This window comes from Myotis brandtii, unplaced genomic scaffold (assembly GCF_000412655.1).
Source record: "Myotis brandtii unplaced genomic scaffold, ASM41265v1 scaffold398, whole genome shotgun sequence".
Taxonomy (NCBI): Eukaryota; Metazoa; Chordata; class Mammalia; order Chiroptera; family Vespertilionidae; genus Myotis; species Myotis brandtii.
Window position 1 is genome coordinate 93,064 of NW_005365280.1, and position 20,391 is coordinate 113,454.

The window sequence follows — 20,391 nt, forward strand, 5'->3', positions numbered from 1 at the left end:
GAGAGAGAGAGAGAGAGAGAGAGAGAGAAAGAGAAAGAAAGAAAGAAAGGGGCCAAGAAGGGAGCAGGCAATCCTCCCCTGGTGTTCCCAAAGCTCTCATTCTTAATTTGAAATAGATTTTACAGAAGGACTCTGTCAGGGTTAGAATTGTCATTTGTTATTAGCTAGCTTGTGAGTGAATTTTGGTAGCCAGGAAGCCGAATATATTGGGTGAGAAGATTCTGGATATAAAAGAACAAGATTCCCTACAGAGTCTCTCTTCAAACTGAAGACTGAAAAGCAAACATGTAAAGCAGTGTATAGGTAATCAGGTTTTCAGTAACTGTTTCTGAAATGACTATAATTACTCAAATTCCAGGCCTTTAAAAATTCCAAAGGAACAGCAGGGTCAGGAAAGGAGGCTACACATTTATAGGATGTGATTTGAGTTAGCCAATTGGAACTTGAGTTCTTTTTTAACTTTAAAATTGTTTCTCTTTTCAGAGACTGGTAAGAGTGTTAGCATAACTTTAATGCATTTAGAAGTTAGACCATATTAATCATGGACTTCTCACTTTCTGTCATGAGTTCTGGACATTTTGGCTTGAAATCAGTCATCAGTGTGTTCCTTAGATGTTTACAGAATCTTGTTTATATCTCTTTCTAGCCCTCTCACCCAGGTTTTATCTGAGTGATTGGAAGTGACATTTATTTATTGACTATGGAGGCTAGATTACACTAATGGATAATTGCAATCCATCTCCCATTGTGAGAGCATAACATTAAGTGAGGGGATGTTGGTCAAATTTTATATCTATTATAGAATTAACTCTACAGCGTGAAAGTCTTTAAGATTGGTTTGTATGGGATGATTCTGTTCTCTTTCCTATTGTGGTTTGGTAGAATAATAAATGCAGAACTATAGTTGTCCTGTAAGTATATGAAACATAAGGGAAATTGCATGTATACTTGAGTATTAAATTCATATCAGGAAATGAGGCTTCCTTCTTGATGTGTTGGACACATTCTATTATTAGCCTGTGAAGGCAATGTCTGGTTTAGTGACTAGGGTTGTAATAAGGAGAGTTTCTCATTTTTTTCTGGAGTAGTTAAAATTTTGATTAATGTATATTGTCAGTGTTGGTGAATTGTATGTTTGTGTTCTTTTTGGTCCTGGTAATTTAAGAATATGTACTATCTTTGAAGGGAAAAACGTTTTATAACTCTTCCTACATAGAAGAAAAAGGTGATGCCTTTTGATCTTTTGTATGAAAGATGATTCATGACATCCAAATCATTCATTTTACAGTTATTAAAAATGTGTTACTTTACTGGTAAGAAGGATGAAGAAAGCTGTTCACTGCAGCTTTAGTAGCTAAAAACCTAATGATGTACCAGTAAGTTCTTTTTTGGCCTTGACAGGATGGTTTATGTATATGCTTTATAATGATTTAGCATAGTTACTGTACATGTTTCTTTACTCTCTTTTCCATATTTTCTTATTTTGTCTGTTTCATTGATTTCATAGTGATCCATGTTTAGTAACTGGGAATTTTTTATATGTCTGAAACAGGGTTTCTTGCCCACTGTCCGAGGTTAGACAATCTAACAGAGGATAACAGATAACCTCAGTCAATAATAAATTTATTGTGATTACAGGATTTCTGTTAATTTTCAAAATAGGTGACAGTTGTGAGGGAGCAGGCAATCCTCCCCTGGTGTTCCCAAAGCTCTCATTCTTAATTTGAAATTTTACAGAAGGACTCTGCCAGGGTTAGAATTGTCATTTGTTATTAGCTAGCTCGTGAGTGAATTTTGGTAGCCAGGAAGCCGAATATATTGGGTGAGAAGATTCTGGATATAAAAGAACAAGATTCCCTACAGAGTCTCTCTTCAAACTGAAGACTGAAAAGCAAACATGTAAAGCAGTGTATAGGTAATCAGGTTTTCAGTAACTGTTTCTGAAATGACTATAATTACTCAAATTCCAGGCCTTTAAAAATTCCAAAGGAACAGCAGGGTCAGGAAAGGAGGCTACACATTTATAGGATGTGATTTGAGTTAGCCAATTGGAACTTGAGTTCTTTTTTAACTTTAAAATTGTTTCTCTTTTCAGAGACTGGTAAGAGTGTTAGCATAACTTTAATGCATTTAGAAGTTAGACCATATTAATCATGGACTTCTCACTTTCTGTCATGAGTTCTGGACATTTTGGCTTGAAATCAGTCATCAGTGTGTTCCTTAGATGTTTACAGAATCTTGTTTATATCTCTTTCTAGCCCTCTCACCCAGGTTTTATCTGAGTGATTGGAAGTGACATTTATTTATTGACTATGGAGGCTAGATTACACTAATGGATAATTGCAATCCATCTCCCATTGTGAGAGCATAACATTAAGTGAGGGGATGTTGGTCAAATTTTATATCTATTATAGAATTAACTCTACAGCGTGAAAGTCTTTAAGATTGGTTTGTATGGGATGATTCTGTTCTCTTTCCTATTGTGGTTTGGTAGAATAATAAATGCAGAACTATAGTTGTCCTGTAAGTATATGAAACATAAGGGAAATTGCATGTATACTTGAGTATTAAATTCATATCAGGAAATGAGGCTTCCTTCTTGATGTGTTGGACACATTCTATTATTAGCCTGTGAAGGCAATGTCTGGTTTAGTGACTAGGGTTGTAATAAGGAGAGTTTCTCATTTTTTTCTGGAGTAGTTAAAATTTTGATTAATGTATATTGTCAGTGTTGGTGAATTGTATGTTTGTGTTCTTTTTGGTCCTGGTAATTTAAGAATATGTACTATCTTTGAAGGGAAAAACGTTTTATAACTCTTCCTACATAGAAGAAAAAGGTGATGCCTTTTGATCTTTTGTATGAAAGATGATTCATGACATCCAAATCATTCATTTTACAGTTATTAAAAATGTGTTACTTTACTGGTAAGAAGGATGAAGAAAGCTGTTCACTGCAGCTTTAGTAGCTAAAAACCTAATGATGTACCAGTAAGTTCTTTTTTGGCCTTGACAGGATGGTTTATGTATATGCTTTATAATGATTTAGCATAGTTACTGTACATGTTTCTTTACTCTCTTTTCCATATTTTCTTATTTTGTCTGTTTCATTGATTTCATAGTGATCCATGTTTAGTAACTGGGAATTTTTTATATGTCTGAAACAGGGTTTCTTGCCCACTGTCCGAGGTTAGACAATCTAACAGAGGATAACAGATAACCTCAGTCAATAATAAATTTATTGTGATTACAGGATTTCTGTTAATTTTCAAAATAGGTGACAGTTGTGAACCACAAGGAATTTTCAAGAAATTTCCTCTTTCACGCTTGATGGCAGAAATTAGAATACAATGATAATTATAATTTGTAATCATCAAAGTTATGGAAATTTGAGGTTTATTTTGACAGCCTTATAGCAATTGGTTCCTTTACCTCCCTAGCTCCACTTGCTCTCTGGTAAGGGTAGGATCGTTTCTTAAGGCATACATGTGATAGGGCAGCACTTCTCCAACGTACATAGGAATCTCCCGGGGATCTTGTTGAAATGCCTGCCCTGGTTCAGTATGGCTGGGTAGGGCCTGAGAGTATTAGGGCCCAGAGGATGAATTTCAAGCAAGCTCCCATGTGGTCCTGAGCAGTGGGTGTGGGTAATGGGAGTGGATCAGTGGCCATAACTTCACTTGTCTAATTGCAGCAGCGTCTGCTGGCCTTAACTTTTTTGGATGCTTTTTATCCTTAGGGCTTGATTTCCTAAAATTCAGTTTTGTTTGTTTTTTACTAATTTATTGGAAGCATATTCAAAAGGCTTATTGCCCTGTTTGCCTAGTCAAATAAGGTCTAATGTGAGAAGAGTTGCTCCTCTTTTGTTATTATTTAAATCAGTGGTTCTCAACCTTGGCTGCACATTAGAATCACCTGGGAATCTTTTTAAAATCATGATTTCTGGGTCTCATCCTCCGGAAATTCTGTTTCTTTGTTATGGGGTGGGGCCACAACATTAGTAACAAAGAAACAGAATTTCCGGAGGATGAGACCCAGAAATCATGATTTTAAAAAGATTCCCAGGTGATTCTAATGTGCAGCCAAGGTTGAGAACCACTGATTTAAATGGTTGGGATTAAAATTATTTGGTAATGTTTTTAATACTGTCTTCAACATCCTCCCCCTAAGGAAAACACCAAACCCAATTGCCATTAAACAAGGTAAGTTGCCCTGGCTCGGTGACTCATTTGGTTGGAGTGTCATCTCGGGTACCAAAAGGTTTCGAGTTTGATTCCTGGTCAGGGCACATACCTAGGTTTCTGGTCCCATCCCCAGTCCTGGCACATATGGGAGGCAACTGTTTGTTATTTCTCCCTTCCTCTCTCTGTAAAATCGATAAACATATCCTCAGATGAGGATTAAAAAACAGCAACAAGGTAAGTTAGTTGAACAGGGCAGTAGTTGAAGGGAATAGAAGCTTTCAATAGGTTTTGAATAATGGTATTTCAGGTGCAGGGGTTACTTTTTATTGTTGGTATTAGGTGTCTTTTTAGTTCACCTGGGGTGCACCCTAGCTGTAGGTTTAGTAATAGGTAACCTTGATCCCAGTATAAACCCAGTGCATAAGTTATGGTTTAGAGCACTGGATTCAAATCTCAACTCTGCCATTTGTTTAAGCTGTGTGACTTTGAATGAGTTGCTTATGTTCTCTGTTTCTTAAGCTGAGAGGATCATAGTATCTTCCTGATTGGGTTGCTATGGAGTAATTAAAAGAGGTAATAAATGCCAATTGCTTGTAAGCTTTCCTAGAATAAGCTCAGGACAGATAATCAGCTCCAGTAACCCGGAGGGATCCTCTGGCCTGCATCTCTGCTTTCCTGCTCCCAATTTGAGCTGTCTGGTCCCTTTCTACCCACTTCCTCTTTCCTTTTCCTGGAGTTGGTAGTAGAGAGTGGACGAGGTTTCTGATTCCTCACTATAACTTGTGTCCATTAACCTGCACTTTTTGGTGACCTCCCAGAGAGGTGATATGCAGGAGAATTCCCAGTCTCCTGTCAGTCTTTCCCAGTCCATTCAGTTGCAGACACAGCAAAGAAGCCAGTTGGTGTACAGCCCTCTCTGTAGTGGCCAGACCATTATCAAATGGCCCTTCACAGACTCCCATTTCTAGATGACTGATGCTTTACTTTTGAACTTTGTACCGTGGCCTTTCGCCCTATAACCCTTTAATCATCTTTTAAAAAAATCAATCAACAAATATTTATTGAATGTTTCCTTGTAGGCCCACAGGCTGCTCTGTGATTTCTGTCCTGAGTCCTGCTCTCATCCAGGGAGCTCAAATTAGCCCTGGCCAGTTTATTTGGTGTCTGTTCTTTTAGATTATGGTCAGTAGCTGAGCAGTCTCAGTTTTGTTCTTGGAGTGAGTGTATGTGCGCAGAGCACGAGACGGCAGGGGAGCCGCCCAGTACTAGCTTTGTGGAGCAGCATCTCCATTCTTTTTTTTTTTTTTAAATATATTTTATTGATTTTTTACAGAGAGGAAGGGAGAGAGAGTTAGAAACATCGATGAGAGAGAAACATCGATCAGCTGCCTCCTGCACATCTCCTACTAGGGATGTGCCCGCAACCAAGGTACATGCCCTTGACCGGAATCGAACCTGGGACCTTTCAGTCCGCAGGCTGACGCTATCCACTGAGCCAAACCGGTTTCGGCAGCATCTCCATTCTTGATGTAGTGGAGAGAGTGGCTAAGCAGCATGTCACCAGGTGTTTCTTCCTTTTTTATTAGCTCTATTCTCTCAGCTGAAGGCTTTTTATGACTGGTTGTGCTGGAACATCTGAAATGTGTTTTGGTTGGGGCCACCACAAGTAGTTTCCCCTTGGCATTTGGTGGGTGGGGCACCCACTGGGAGCGAGCACAAGCCTGGGGTTTGGTTGGACAGTGTCTTGCCAGTAATTCCCAGCTGGAAACTGAATCGGTGCTGAGGAGGTTGCAGCAGGCTTTTGTAAGGCCTTCTATCTTGGAATGTTAACCAGTTGACAGCACTTGTGAGGAAGGATTTAAACAATGCCCACTGAAAACTTCTGTTGGCTGGTCTTCTTGAACCCCGTCCCCTTATATATACAAGGTGAGGAAAAGGTAGGCTTACAGTTGTGGGTATGTGAAACACAGAGTTTATTTTTGTATTATTATTTGTTAATTATTGTATTTTCCGTGCAAACAACTGTAAAAGCCCACCCTGTATAATGTAATGTGAGGGGATTTCCTGTTCTGAGAGCAGTTCGCATCTGGGCTCACCATTCAGGCCCAAGTCCCAGGGCCTGAGCTAAAAGGGATGCAGGAGATTGCTGACATCGGCTAATTCTCTCATCACTCCAGTTTGGAGAGGGAGAAGGCCCCACTATTTGCTCCCAAACAGCTGGATGCCTTTGGTTGTTGATTTACAGTTTTCATCACCCTAAATTCCATTCTTTTTCACCATCATCTTTTCCTACAACTTTGTTCAGCTTAGAGTTAAAATTGTTTTTATTCTCTGGTGGTGTTTCTCGTTTCCATCTGCAGATGAGTTGAAGTTCAGGCTTAGAATGGGGTTCTGATGTGTGAGTAAAGCTGCACTGTGGCTTTGTGTTTGGGTAATAGGCAGAAGCAGATGTCCTTGTTGATTGAGAATAAATGGAGTTCAAGGTGCCTTAAGGGTTCTTGCTCTTGTTCTTTTTTTTTTTTTTTTTTTTACCTATCTCTGGTCTCTTTGGAGTACTTCTTCAATACCTAGTATTCTGTAGGTGAGAGGTGTTTACCAGTTCAGATGAAATCTTAGGAATTACACCGACAGAATATGAATGTTTAAAGGGATTTCACCATTATGTTATATACGAATATATACATTACTCCGAACTTTTCAGAGGAAGCATTCACTATTGTGATTTTGACTACAACTTTTAAAATGTAAAGAAAAACTCCGTTTACATTTTCAAAGGCCCATGTGTGGGACCAAATCTGTCCCTTTTTTAAATGTCAGGTTTTTCAGAGCTGGACCAACAGTTCTGGGTTTCTGCTGGAAAGTAACTTCAATTTTCATACTTTGAGATCACAAATGGCAGATATTTTCAGTGTTTTTGTAGTCAGGTGGGACAGTGATGCTGTGTCTCCTAAGTTTCCTCTGGAGTTGAGTGCATCACTGCCCGCAGCAGCAACAAAATCTTGGTCATAATTTCTCACCTACCCACCTACCCTCTGCCTTCTTTCTCATTGATAATGAAGCAGTGGTTGTTAGGTTGGCAATATTTTACCTTAGGGATTGTGTCATTATGCCCAAATTCTGAGGAAATGAAAAGAATACTATCTTCTTTAAACTTATTTTCAGATGTTTTTTTTTGTTTTGTTGTTGTTGTTGTTGTTGTTAATCCTCACCCGAGGATATTTTTCCATTGATTTTTAGGGAGAGTGGAAGAGAGAGGGAAAGACGGAGAGGAACATCAATGTGAGAGAAACACATTGATTGGTTGCCTCCTGCATGCACCCCTCCAGGGCTGGGGCTGGGGATGAACCTGCAACCAAGGTACATGCCCTTAACTGGAATCGAACCCGGGACCCTTTGGTCTGCAGGCTAGGGCTGGAAAAATCTTTAAACTCACTACTGAGGTCACCCGGCTGGCAGGGTTCAGTGGTTGAGCATCGACCTATGAACCAGGAAGTCACGGTTCCATGTCTGGGTTATGGGCTTGATCCCCAGTGTGGGACATTCAGGAGGCAGCCAATCAATGATTCTCTCTCATCATTGATGTTTCTATCTCTCCCTCTCCCTTCCTCTATGAAATCAATAAAAATATTTTTTTTAAAAACCCTCTCTACTGAGGTAACATGTAGGAATGTGTACAAATCATAATGTATAGTTGGCATTTTCACAAACTGAAGACATCTGTTTAGCACCTAGATCCAGAAACTGAATCTTGCCAGCTCCTCTTTAGAAGCTATCTTCACCGCCATACTTTTGTTTTGAATTGTTTCACAAGAGGAGGGCAGAACCAGGTTCAAGGAATGTAGGGATAACTATGTGGGGCAAGTGGAATGGGGAACAAATGGAAGGTGGGGGAAGATTGACAGCTATCTTTTTTCCTGACCTCATCCTTATACCTTGAAGTTCAAATATCTGTTTTCTTTTTTCTGTTTTTAGTAGATTGCAACTTACATTTACATCCAAACTTTAAAATTTCTTAGAGCTCTGCTTGGGGAAGGGATTGTGGTTTCTAAGAAAGACATATCTCACCCAGCAAGAAATTTGAACAGTCCATTTTGGAATTTCATAACATAATTTTCAAGGCTTTGTAAGTTGCTCTGGATATTTTTCCTTTACTGATGAAGCACTTCCATAAAACAAGAACACTTTTGTTTATGGGGGAAATTTTAGTATATTTCTGTACTTCAGCTGGTTTCTCCCTTTAATATTTGATTAGTTTAATTTCAGGCCTATTACTAGTAGCCAGTGAGAAATACATTCATTGCTCAACTTTGCTAGTATAGCAGAGCCTGGTTTCAGTTAATTTGCAGAGTTCATTATAGTGCATAATTCATGGGATCCAAGAAATCCAGACTCCCAGCCACTGTAGCCTAAAACTTAATTATTTTCTCTGGAGCCATTCAAGTGACAGCTAAAACAAGCACTTACTAAACTATAAACCGTGACTCTGGTTTGCTCATTCAAACCTGAGTTTCCATTCTAATGTTCATGCCACAGCATAGTGGTAACAGCGCTTTCTCCTTGAACTTTTCCAGTTTTCTGGACTGGCACAGAGAATTCTGTTTTTCACCCTCCATAGCACATTCTACTAATCTTCCTAAATCTGTTCCCTTAAAAAAAATTATCCTAGTGAGGTGTTTTTTTTTTTTTAACTCATTTGTGTTGTTGGTTTAGGAACTCAATCACCATTTGAAACATTTTTTTCCGATGATGAAAAGCATTCTTAGTTTTAAATGGCTGGTTAATAAATGAACTTTTATTTTATTTATTTATTTATTTATTTATTTATTTTTTTGGTTTTAAAATCCTGACACTCAATTTAAAGATGAATGCCCTCCCCTTCTACAGCATCCTGAGCCAGGGCAGCTTGTGGGTATGATCATTTCTTGGTCCAAAACTGCTTGTACCGCTCCAGGTCAAAGTTGTCAAGGAGCTCTGGCTGCTGCTCCTCCTTCCCTCGGAGCTGGGCCTCCCGTTTGCGGAACCGTGCCCGCCTCTCCTCTGGGGACAGGGCATCCAGGTCCACAGGCATCGCCAGCATTCGTCTGGGCTCCCGGTAGCGGATGTGAATGGTGGAGCCATCCTGCTTGACCAGGAGCATGGGGTAGAGGCGTGCATAGGCCTGTCTGTGCACACGAGTGAGCGAAGCTCTGCTGCTGTCAGCCCAACGCGAAGATATGTGCAGGCAGCGGACCACAGGGGCAGCCCCTATCACCACATGCTGCTGCAACAGGCCAAGCATGCTGCCCACAACTGCCATTCCTCCTGAGGGCCGCCACTGTGGGTGGAGGCCCAAGACCAGTCACTGGCCCAGTGTGTGACCTGCGCCGCTCTCCCAGAGCCCCGAGCCAACCAATAAATGAACTTTTAAAAGCTAGACTATTTGAGGTTGATTCTGCTTGTATTTTTTTTATAGATATATTTTTATTGATTTTAGAGAGGAAGGGAGAGGGATACAGAGATAGAAACATCAATGATGAGAGAGAATCATTGATGGGCTGCCTCCTGCACGCCCCGTACTGGGATCGAGCCTGCAAAGAGCCCCGAGCCAACCAATAAATGAACTTTTAAAAGCTAGACTATTTGAGGTTGATTCTGCTTGTATTTTTTTTATAGATATATTTTTATTGATTTTAGAGAGGAAGGGAGAGGGATACAGAGATAGAAACATCAATGATGAGAGAGAATCATTGATGGGCTGCCTCCTGCACGCCCCGTACTGGGATCGAGCCTGCAACCCAGGCATGTGCCCTTGGCCAGAATCGAACCTGGAACCCTTCAGTCTGCAGGCTGACACTCTATCCATTGAGCCAAACCAGCTAGGGCTGCTTGTATTTTTAAAATAACCTCTTCACCAGCACTTCTTGCTTGCTTATGGTCCTGTATTATGGTTTTTATCCACATTGCTGGTGAAAATAAGAGTCTAGCAGTTATATAGCACTTCCTGTGTGCCAGGCACTAAACATTTTACATATATTAACTCATTTAATCCTTATACCTACCATGGCAGCATGGGTTAACTGTGTGTCAGAGATGTAGAAATAGGGGCCAAACTCACTGGCAGTCCAACTCCGAGCCTCATTTGTGGAGTATTTCCCTCCTTCCTTTACTGTTCTTTAAAAAAAACAAATTATCTTTTAGAAAATGACTTCATTTACATATGAAAAATTTGTAAAAACTGAGGAAGAAATAGTGACAGTTGATCTGTTTAATATCTTCTTTAAAAAACAGGGAGATTAGGCAATTACAAGAAATGTTATCATTAAAGTAATTTATTCTTACTACATATATTACAGTGAAGACCATAAGCTGTGAGATTAAGTCAGACACTTTCCATTTTAAAAAGACATGAGGCGTACACAGTAAAATGTTACTGTGCTTTGGCCAGTGACTGAATGTGCCGTTGGTCCACTGTGACTCTTTGCTTATTGGTGAAATTGGTTCTCATGAGCAGTTTGTGTGCAGTAAGTATGCCATGTGCTTCTATAGTACTTAGGCTAACACAGGAAAGTTTAATCATGGCTTTTTCCAGTTTCATTTAAAGAGTGCAGTGGGGAGCCCTCTGGAAGTTTGAAATAGTGTAGTTGAACACAGTTGACCTTTTTGTTTGACTGACTTACTGACCTTTCTGTGTCTCTGACCCCATACTCCCCCCACCCCTTCCACCCAATCAGGATTCCTGCCTGCCTCAGCCTGAATACGTAAAAATAACTGCAAAGTCCATGTGGATAGCTCTTTGGGAAAATGCCATTCTCTTGAATTTAACAGAGTAGTACCTTTTTCCATCTCTTCCAGCTGATTCCAGTTTTATCCTCAGGAGTAATTAAATATTGTTTCCCATCCAGCAGGTTCATTGTTCATCTTCTCTGGGCTGAACAACACTCTGCTCCCCTTGCCATTTTTTAAATGAAGATTTTAGGTGCCTCATTATTCTGGTTGTGCAGATCCTGCCAGTATCCTTAACAAATGATAACCCATATTTTAAGCTTTCTGTGTATACTATAACTGGTATAATATTTTATATACCATTTGATTCAGCCAGTCTGCTTCTAGGAATTTGTTTAGACTTGGCACAGGGATGTTTATCAAGTGTATTTTCACTGGGTACCACAGTGAAAAATTGTAACCAGTAACGAATTAGTTAAATTAGGGAACATCTGTTTCATGTAGTCATTAAAATGGTACGGTAGCAAGATTATCTAATGATAATGTAGTAAGTGGAAAAAGCAAGTGAGAAAATAGTATGTGCAGTATATACAGGGTCTCCAAAAAAATGTATACACACTTTACCAGCAGATAGGTGTTAAATGAAAATGAAATGTATTTTAATAAACACTGTCTTTATAATTATTCAAAGTGTGTGTACATTTTTTTGGGACACCTTATGTAATCTTTTTGGGATAGGGGATAAAATAATTTAAGTAAGTAGTATATTTGTTCAGGAAAAGTACTATAAAAGGATAGATACCATAATCAACAGTGTTTTATCTCTGAGTGGTCAGAATAAGTTGAGTTTTCTTTTTGTTTATCTGAGAAATATTTGTTGATCTTTTGCCAGATGCCTGGCATGTGCCAAACACCAGACATTCAATCAATGGTGAAAAGTGTCTATTATGTTATAACTAGAGGCCCGATGCACGAAATTTGTGCAAGGGGCTCGGCCCTCGCAGCCCCGGCTGCCCCGGCCCTCGCAGCCCCAGCTTCGTCTGGAAGGTCGTCCGGATGGTCATTCTGCTGTTTGGTCTAATTAGCATATTAGCTCTTTATTAGATAGGATAGAGGGAGGGCCAAGTACTTTGATAGACAAAGTGTCCAGGATCCTGTGGGTGCACTTTGGGACAACTGACGTGTGAGGGCATGAAAGACAACTTTCTGGACTTAATAGTGTAGAGACTTGGAGGGTAGGTGAGGATGGGGAGCAGTGTGTTTCAGAGTCAAATGTAGTCCCCGTTGAGAAATAGCATGCAGAAGTTTGGGAAGAGGGAGGGATGTTCAAGAGATAAGACTTCTTATTTGTATTTTCTTCAAGAAGTAATGTTAATACAATGTAATTTTCAAAAGTGGTATCTAGAGCCCTGGCCAGTGTTGCTCCGTGGTTAGAGCATTGGCCCATGCACTGAAGGGTCACTGATTCGATTCCAGATCAAGGGCATGTACCTGGGTTGCAGATTCGATCCCCAGCAGGAGGCTGTTTCTCTTTCTCTCTCTCTCTATCCCTCCCTCCCTTCTTTCCACTCCTTTTAAAATCAATGGAGAAAATACCCTCCTGTGAGGATTCACAACAATAATGGCCCTAGTTGGTTTGGCTCAGTGGATAGAGTGTCAGCCTGTGGACTGAAGGGTCCTGGGTTCGATTCCAGTCAAGGGCACATGCCCAGGTTGCGGGCTCAATCCCCAGTACAGAGTGTGCAGGGGCAGCCGATCAATGATTCTCTCTTACCATTGATGTTCTCTCTCTATCTTTCCCTCTCCCTTCCTATATGAAATAAAAAAACAAAACAACAACAACAACAAACCAACAGTAATGGTATTTAGAATCTTCCTCTTGGAAAGAAGAGGGAGTGACAGAAACATTGGGAAAACTGTCATGTCTTAAGGAGAAGCAGCTCCCCTAGCTGTGAATGGAGGCAAAGAATGTTTTCCCAGACTGCTGGGCTGGGCGTGTCTGGTGAAATAGATGAACCAGATAGATAATATAATTTCTAGAAGTGCTGCTTAAATGCCTTTGCCCTCCTCCTACTTGTTAGAGTCAAACAAGCATGTGATTTATGTAAAAATACATGAATATTAGTTTTTATCAGAACCCTGCAGAACAGTATAAAAGTGATGATTCCTGCCATAACCACTTTACAGAATAAAATTAAGAAAATCAATATTCTTTACAAATGACTAGTCACAGTGGAAAATACCATCTGTTGAACTACCATGTGCAGATAGCATTAGTAAGTCATCCCCTCCCATGTTACCCCAAGCAAAACGGAGACAGTGATTTACATAGCAAAAAAACAGCTAAGTGGAACAAAGATGGCCCAGAATTATAGTGTAGGGATCTTCAAGATGGTGCAAGCAATGCTATGACTGCCCTCCCAGTGTCTGGCCCCTGTGTTCTCTGCATTTCATGCCAGGTAGTTCTAGAGAGATTGGGGTGCCCTCACTGATGTGCAGAAACTTCTGCAGGTGCTAAAAGGGAAAGGACCTAAGTTCTGACTAATGCTTTCTAGGAGATGGGATTTCAACCTAGAAAATAGCCAGCACCCTTTTGCCTCTGGGGGGTAATATAGACCGAGATGATTGTCTTTAAATATATCTTGGCTGTGCCCCCTACCAGGATAACTTGTACATTGTTTTGTACCAGGAACTGAGCTGACTGGTTTGTGATCTCCCAATTCCGGTTCTGGGAATGTGTTCTGATATACTGTGCCTGCCCACAGTACCCTGTGGGAAACCTTGTGGTGCTCTTGACATTGTAAAGGCAATCACTGGGCCCCTTAGGGATGCTGAGATTTGAGTTCCAGTGCTACACAGTTCTTGGCAACAGCACTTTTTTTTATGCTGCGATGGGATAGTTCCCGTCATATTTCTTTAACAATAAGGTGTTGGGCTCAGAGACTTTTATGTGTGGAGTACAGACTGGGCAGGGGATTCACAACCCTACCCCAAATCTGGTGGTCCCCCCACAGGAGTGCGCATCGTTTGCGTCCTGCCACCTAGTGTGAATCCTGAGTGTGGCCAGCCTCTGTCATACATGGGAATGTAAGTTTTCTGGGTTTGTAAAAGTATGAAAACTAGCGAGCAAGTCTTTTCTCTCCACAGGTTAATGCTGGATTTGCTTTTCTGCACAACAGAGGCAAATTCCTTAACACAAACCACAAATGGTATGCTGATTCAGCTTGTAAAAAAGTGACTTCTTAGTTTTCATCTTTTACTTTTTTTAAAGGTAAAATGTGCTTTGCCTTTAACTGTCCCAAGCCTTGAAAGGGAGTTTGTATTGTACATATGTTTTTAATAAGTCACATTTGGACCAGTTCCCTGAACTGTATCACCCAGAGGTATGGCTTTTGGCATTGACGTGTATTTAATTTGGGTGGCTACTTTCCAGAAAAAAAAAATCACTTTAACCTAATAAGCTGTCACAATTCATTCTACCTTTGCACTCCTACCCCTCTTTAAAAAACAAACAAACAACAATTGTAAGTCCAGATTTTTTAAAAATTCAAATTTATTGAAATAAAAATTACAAATGCAACCATTTCAAGTGTGCAGTTTGATACGTTTTGAGAGTTGCGCATACCTGGGCATTACCATTCTGTTAAGATATGCCCCTTTGCAGTCATTCTCCCACCTCCCCTCCCACAGTCCCGGTCCAAAACTGACCAGCTTTCTAGCACTGTTGTAAGAAATGGAAGCACTTTAGTGTCTAGGTTCCTTCATTATAACGTGTTTTTTTTATTTACTTAAGGTCGTGGTTCCTTACTGTTTGGAGTGTGCTTCTTCAAAAATATCACCCAAGGATATTTTTTCCCATTGATTTTTAGAGAGAGTAGAAGGGAGGGAGGGAGAGAGAGAGAGAAAGGGAAACATCAATCTGACATATCAGTTGGTTGCCTAATAATCTCTGCCAATGTAGTTTTAATTAATGAGAAAGTCTCATTCTGTTGGATCTGTATGGCTGGTTGGTGCACACTGTAACTTCTCATTATTTTCTTGTCTGAAGAAAGTGCTGTGTTGAGAAAGGTGTCTCGTCTGGGGCAGTGGAGGTGGCCTGGGTGTGGAATCACTAGTGTTCCAGCTCCTCCTGTCCTAGAGGCTCTGTACAAACAGTAGGAACTGGGTCACAGTTCCCATAAATGGTGCATTTGTACCTCCTCATTGGTGAGTTCACATTTTGAAGAGAGCCAGTTTTTTTTAAATCTGTCAAAACTGAAATGACACATTTTGCTGGTCAAATCAAAGTGTGCAGGATTTTTGGTGCTAGAGCAGAATGTGTGTGCCAGTGCAGTGTTGGGAACCATGTTCGTTTAAGTTGTGGGGTGGTATATGAACCCTCAAAAAGGGTTGTTTTTTTTTTCTTTCTCTGCAGCACTAGTTCTCTGACTTGCAAATCTGGGGAACAAGAAGTCTGAAACTAGACTTGGTGGACACATTCCCTGGCTGATGTATAGAAATTTGTTGCCTTAACAGCATTTTAAGAATCTGAATATAGAATCTGAATAATTAGAAAGTTAGTTTTTTCCCACTTGGGATTTTATAGACAAAGAAGTACCTCAAATACATTGGTCATCTAAGTTTTTTCTCCTAGCGCCCTGGGCCTTATAGGGTAAGAGTTTGTAATTACTTTAGTTTGACTCTCCCCAAATAGCCTTCACCAGTCTGCTGGTCCCTGGCTGCCTCTGAAGCACTTAGGGAGGCATCCCTTTTTGTTTTTCTCTTTGTTATCTTGTTTGGGGGAGAAAAGATTGCTTTTGGGCCTAAGGTCTAACCAAGACAAGTAATTTTACTTCAGGGTAGCAGTTATTCAGGTGCTACTATTCGCAGGTGAGGATACCCGGAGGCTTCTGGAGGTCAAGGTGTGCTCTTAGGTGTAACTCAGGTAGTGAATGGCTGCACTGAAATTTTCCATTAAAAAAAAAGTATTTTTATTGATTTCAGAGAGGAATGGATCAGCTGCCTCCTGCATGCCTCAAGCTGGGGATGGAGCCCACAACCCAGGCATGTGCCCTTGACTGGAATCGAACCTGGGACCCTTCAGTCCACAGGCCGACGCTCTATCCACTGAGCCAAACAGCTAGGGCTAGAGTTTTCCATCTTGATCCCCACTTACTATGGCTGTGGCTCTCTGCATGGCTCATGTCATGTTGTCCCCATTTCAGTTGCTGCTCCTGCCGGTTATTCTGTCACATTACCCTTTTATTTCCAGCATTCACCACTACATCAAATATCTTATTTGTTAGTAACTTGTTTTTGTTTTTCTCCACTGGAATATAATCTCCATGAAAACAGGATTTTTTTTGTTCTTGTTCACACATTGTCCTCAAGCACCTAAAACAGTGCCTGGCAATTGGTAGTTCATATTTTTTGAAGGGATGAATGAGTAAATAGTATTTGACATTTGCTGTAGTTTAGATTCTGACTTTTGGTGTTAGATTTCTCACAGTCAGGGCTTTAATTTAATACATGATATTGAATGCTAAATAAAAACCACACTTTAGATTTAACTCATAGTTTGCTGCTTGTGTGTTGAGCTGACAGCCCCCTGATGATATATTTGAGGCCTTGCAGTAGCAGGAAAGAGGAGAGTTGAGTTTGCAAACTGGCAAACACATGATGGAATGCAGCTGTTAGAAGTAGATCTTGGAGTAAAATTTGGGGACTGTGAGGTGAATTGACAGTGATAATTTGTGAATTATTATTTATTACTTTTTTCCTTCTTAGTTTCTAGACCTCTTTGGTAAAACAGGAAATGTACCTACCTGACCTGGTTTGTTTGGTCCTGGCTGCACTGTAAAATCCTTTCACAAGAAGCAGAAGAAAGTGTGGCATGTTTGTCAAAAACTTATCAAGTATGCTGATTCTGTCAGAAAGAAGAGTTTAGGTGGATTTTAATTACAAACATCACTTCTTTAAGACACCAGCTAGTGGACAATCTATAGGTTTACAGAAGATCAGAACCAGAGAGTGGGTCCCTTGGAGAGTGGTGTTTGATTGACCCCATTATGGGTGATTTAGCAAAGTTGATGCCTCACTTTCACCCCAGTGATATTAGCTGTCTTATGACAAGGTCATCAGAATGACTGTGTGACTTGTTGCCTGTCTTGAAGAACTCCAGTTTCAAACTTAGCTTTGATCGTTAGTCTGGGAAGCAGTCTAGAGTTAGTGAACCCTGGAGTGAAGAGTGCAGTCTGGTGTTTTGACCTACACCACTCGTGTATTTAGGAGCTGCAGTGAAACTGGAAAACCTTAGTAATTAGGTTGGGATGTGTCCAGATAAGTGAAGTGTCTTTAACTGCTTCAGGTCACTTGTAGGTCCCGTTAATCGTGGTGGCCTGAGTTACTGGAAGAAAAGAGTGCAGTTTGTGCCCAGTTCTTCATGTCTAATTCAGTTTGAGTTTTCAGTCTAATACTGTAACCAGAATTGGGAACATGCTTTAATGAAGCAAGTCCTGTGTTGTGTGCCATCTGGGCCCGGTGTGCTATCAAGATATATTCAGTACCTGCTATTTCTGACTTTTGAAATATGATTTTTTTTAATGTTTCCCAAATCTATGAATCTTGTTTTTGTCTTCAGAACATAAGTCATTTACAGGGGCCCTTCTTCCTTTTGTTTCATTCCACAAATGTTATTTTGTTAGGTCTTTTCTCAACTAACACTGCAAGTACAACTGATACAGCAAGTACAACCAAAGAGGGGGCCTATACATGTTTTCTGTTTATAAATTCTGTTGTTGTACTGCAGAAGTAACAGGACTATTTTATTATAAAGATTGTTTTTCAAATAATTTTTAGGTTTGTTGCTGAGGATGGTTCTTCTGCTTTGCACTCCTTAAAAGTGAAGACATTTGGATTGTTCTTGCCAGTGACAGTAGTGGTATCAGAAAAAAGGAGAGCACCTCTCTTTCCCCTTTTCAAGTAATAGGAGAGAGCTATTAGTGCTAACAGAGAAACACCACGTATTTTAGAGTTTGATGTGTACATGGGCAAGTTGACAGAGAAAGAGGGAGAGAATACTGATGAGAGTGATGGTGTGTGGCGCTTTTCTCTCAGAGGAGCACACAAGTGAATTTGGGGCCATAATAGTGCCATTGCTGCTCCTTGAAATCAGGGAATCGCCTATTTAGAGACTGCAGAAAATGAAGAATTCCTCCCATTTACCCATTTTTCCATCATCACTTTTGGAACATCATTAGTCTCTTTAAAGAGCTCAGCTTCTGTTCCATGAAACCTTTGAAGAGGGATCATTTAGTTAAGGGGATGGCTTAAGCTAGATAGACACTGGGTTTGAATCTCAGCTTTGCCTCCATTGTAATGGACTTGGGCAAGTCCTTTAGCCAGTCTGCTAAACAGCCTATCATTGACTCAGTTTCCTCATTTGTAAAAAGGGGATACTAATATTATTAGTACCTTTGACTTAAGTTTGCTGTGGAGTTTAAATGAATATATGTCAGGTCTAGAAAGAGTTCCTGAATATACGCTTTAAGTATTAGTGGTTGTGATTTTATACTTCCTTTTCCTACCAGTTATTTATAATCAGAAATAGTTCCTTGTTATAATATTTAACTTGATTCTCTCAATTTAGCAATATAATGTTTTAGTCAGAAATAATTTACTCCCACCCTTCTGTGAAACCCCCATGAGAAAGGGGAAGAAACAGCTCTTGGAACCAGATCAGAGACAATGTTAACTTGTCAGTTTTTTTCTCTTCCACTTGAAAATGTAAGTCTCACTTAGGATAATAGTTTGGCTTCTGGGGTGGTTGCGGTTTGGTGTCACTTGTAGTCCTTTAATTGGTAGTGCATGGATTTGCAAGTGAAGATAGACTTTTGTTTGAAATCTGAGATATTCAGCAAACATTGCACTAAGTAATTTCCCCCAAAACCCCCTAGGAAATTTTATCTTTTACTTCAGTGAACCTGGAGTCTTGCCTGTTGAACTTAAAATTTGCACTGCTTATAGGTCAGTAAAGGTGTTTTTCCAAAGGTATCTCCCTACCTGATTGCTTATTGTGTGACCAGTGGGCCAAGAATCATAACCAGAACATGTCCTCTGAGTGTCTGAGTTGTTGGCTTGGAATGCATTTTTAGGGTTTTAGTTTGAATTAGTTTATCTTGTTGAGAGTTTCAAATCTGAGGAAATGTCACGGTTGCCTGGGTGTGTGCTCTAGACAAATACCAACCCCATACCCCCAGCGTGGGTGTACCCTTGGAGGCATTTATTCCTTTAAGGGACCACACAAAGCTGGGGTGTGCAGAGGTGGCTGAGGCCAGTAGGGAGGTGAGGTGTTCCCTGTCGGGTTTGTTTTCAATACCAGTCCTGCTCCCACAAAACGTGTGTATTTAGGCCTCCTTCCTCCTGCCGTGGCTGGGCAGGTGAGGTGAGAATGCACAGGGAGGCAGAGGCAAGTCTTGTTTTCTCTGGCATTGAGATTTGCTGATGTTCTTGGTTGCTGAGCATGCCCCCAGAAGTGAACATGATAGTTGTGAGAATAAGAAGGCTTACACAGACAGATTTTGCTTTGCCTTTGGGTTTGCAACAAAAAAGCTGAAGTGCAGGGTCCTGCGGACAACAAAAGGATATAGCTGGCATTTTGGGTTTAAAAGGTGAATGGAGAAGGCAAGGGGAGAAAGGAACAAGGTAACTGGAGCTGTGCCCTGGCACTGCTGCTCAGGTTGTGGTGTGCTCCCTGCAGTCACGCCTCCCTCTGGAAGAGGCACGTTGATGTCTGCAGGAAAACACACAGGATTTTGTGGTAGGATACCTGGGATGTTTTACATATCCAGCAAGAACTTTAGTGGGTGTCTTGATTTTGGTTGTTTTTGCCACTTGCCTACAAGGAGAGAAGCTTGCTTTGTAGCTCTTTAGCTGCACAGTTGCTGGGAAATAGAGGTGGGGATCTGCATGCTCTTGAAGAGCTTGTTCTGACCTTCATGAGAGGCACCCCCTCCCCCACCCTTCTGCCTCCAAGGCATCTCAGAGCAGTATCATTTGGGGCAGGCCTGATTCACTGGCATGACCATGCCAGGGCTGGCCTGCCTCATTAGAAAATATTTTTTGGAACAGAGACAACAAGGGATGGGAAAGGTAACAAAAACCTCTTCTGATTCCCGGATTGCCCAGGATGTTATAAACAGTAAGTGCTGCCTTTGATCTTGGAGGGTGGTGTGGGGTAGGCCAGAGAGCGAGGGTGGGTGGTTATTGAGAAGAGAGCTGGAGCCAGACAGCCCTAATGGCTTGTCCAAAGACTACTGTGGATCCTGGTGGCAAAAAGCTCTGTACTTGCCACTAATTTCTGTTTTCTTTACTGTGGTTGGCTTTATTGAAAGGGCATAAGGAAGCAGCCTAGACATTCACTTCCAATCGGTTTTCTGAGCTTAAGGGTGGTGGTGCGGGGGGAAGGTCAGGCCTTTGGTGATTTCAGAGAATGATGACTGGCTTTATGGCTTATTCACTTTCTTGGGGG

At 40.8% G+C, this 20,391-nt stretch overlaps 2 protein-coding genes across 7 annotated transcripts in view; one reads left to right on the forward strand and one right to left on the reverse strand.

Annotated features, from left to right (window-relative positions):
• Window positions 1-20,391, forward strand: part of LOC106727265 (protein Jumonji-like) — a 162,224-nt gene that overhangs the window by 47,504 nt on the left and 94,329 nt on the right. The window lies entirely within an intron of this gene.
• On the reverse strand, window positions 9,015-9,495 carry LOC102253013 (39S ribosomal protein L55, mitochondrial-like). Its single transcript, XM_005873021.2, has one exon. It carries the CDS (start codon window positions 9,475-9,477, stop codon window positions 9,097-9,099), a length of 381 nt encoding a protein of 126 aa, XP_005873083.1. The 5' UTR covers window positions 9,478-9,495; the 3' UTR covers window positions 9,015-9,096.

What these genes read in the sequence shown, in the direction of transcription:
- LOC102253013 (XM_005873021.2), bottom strand. Translation starts at nt 9,477, where the DNA reads ATGGCAGTTGTGGGCAGCATGCTTGGCCTGTTGCAGCAGCATGTGGTG.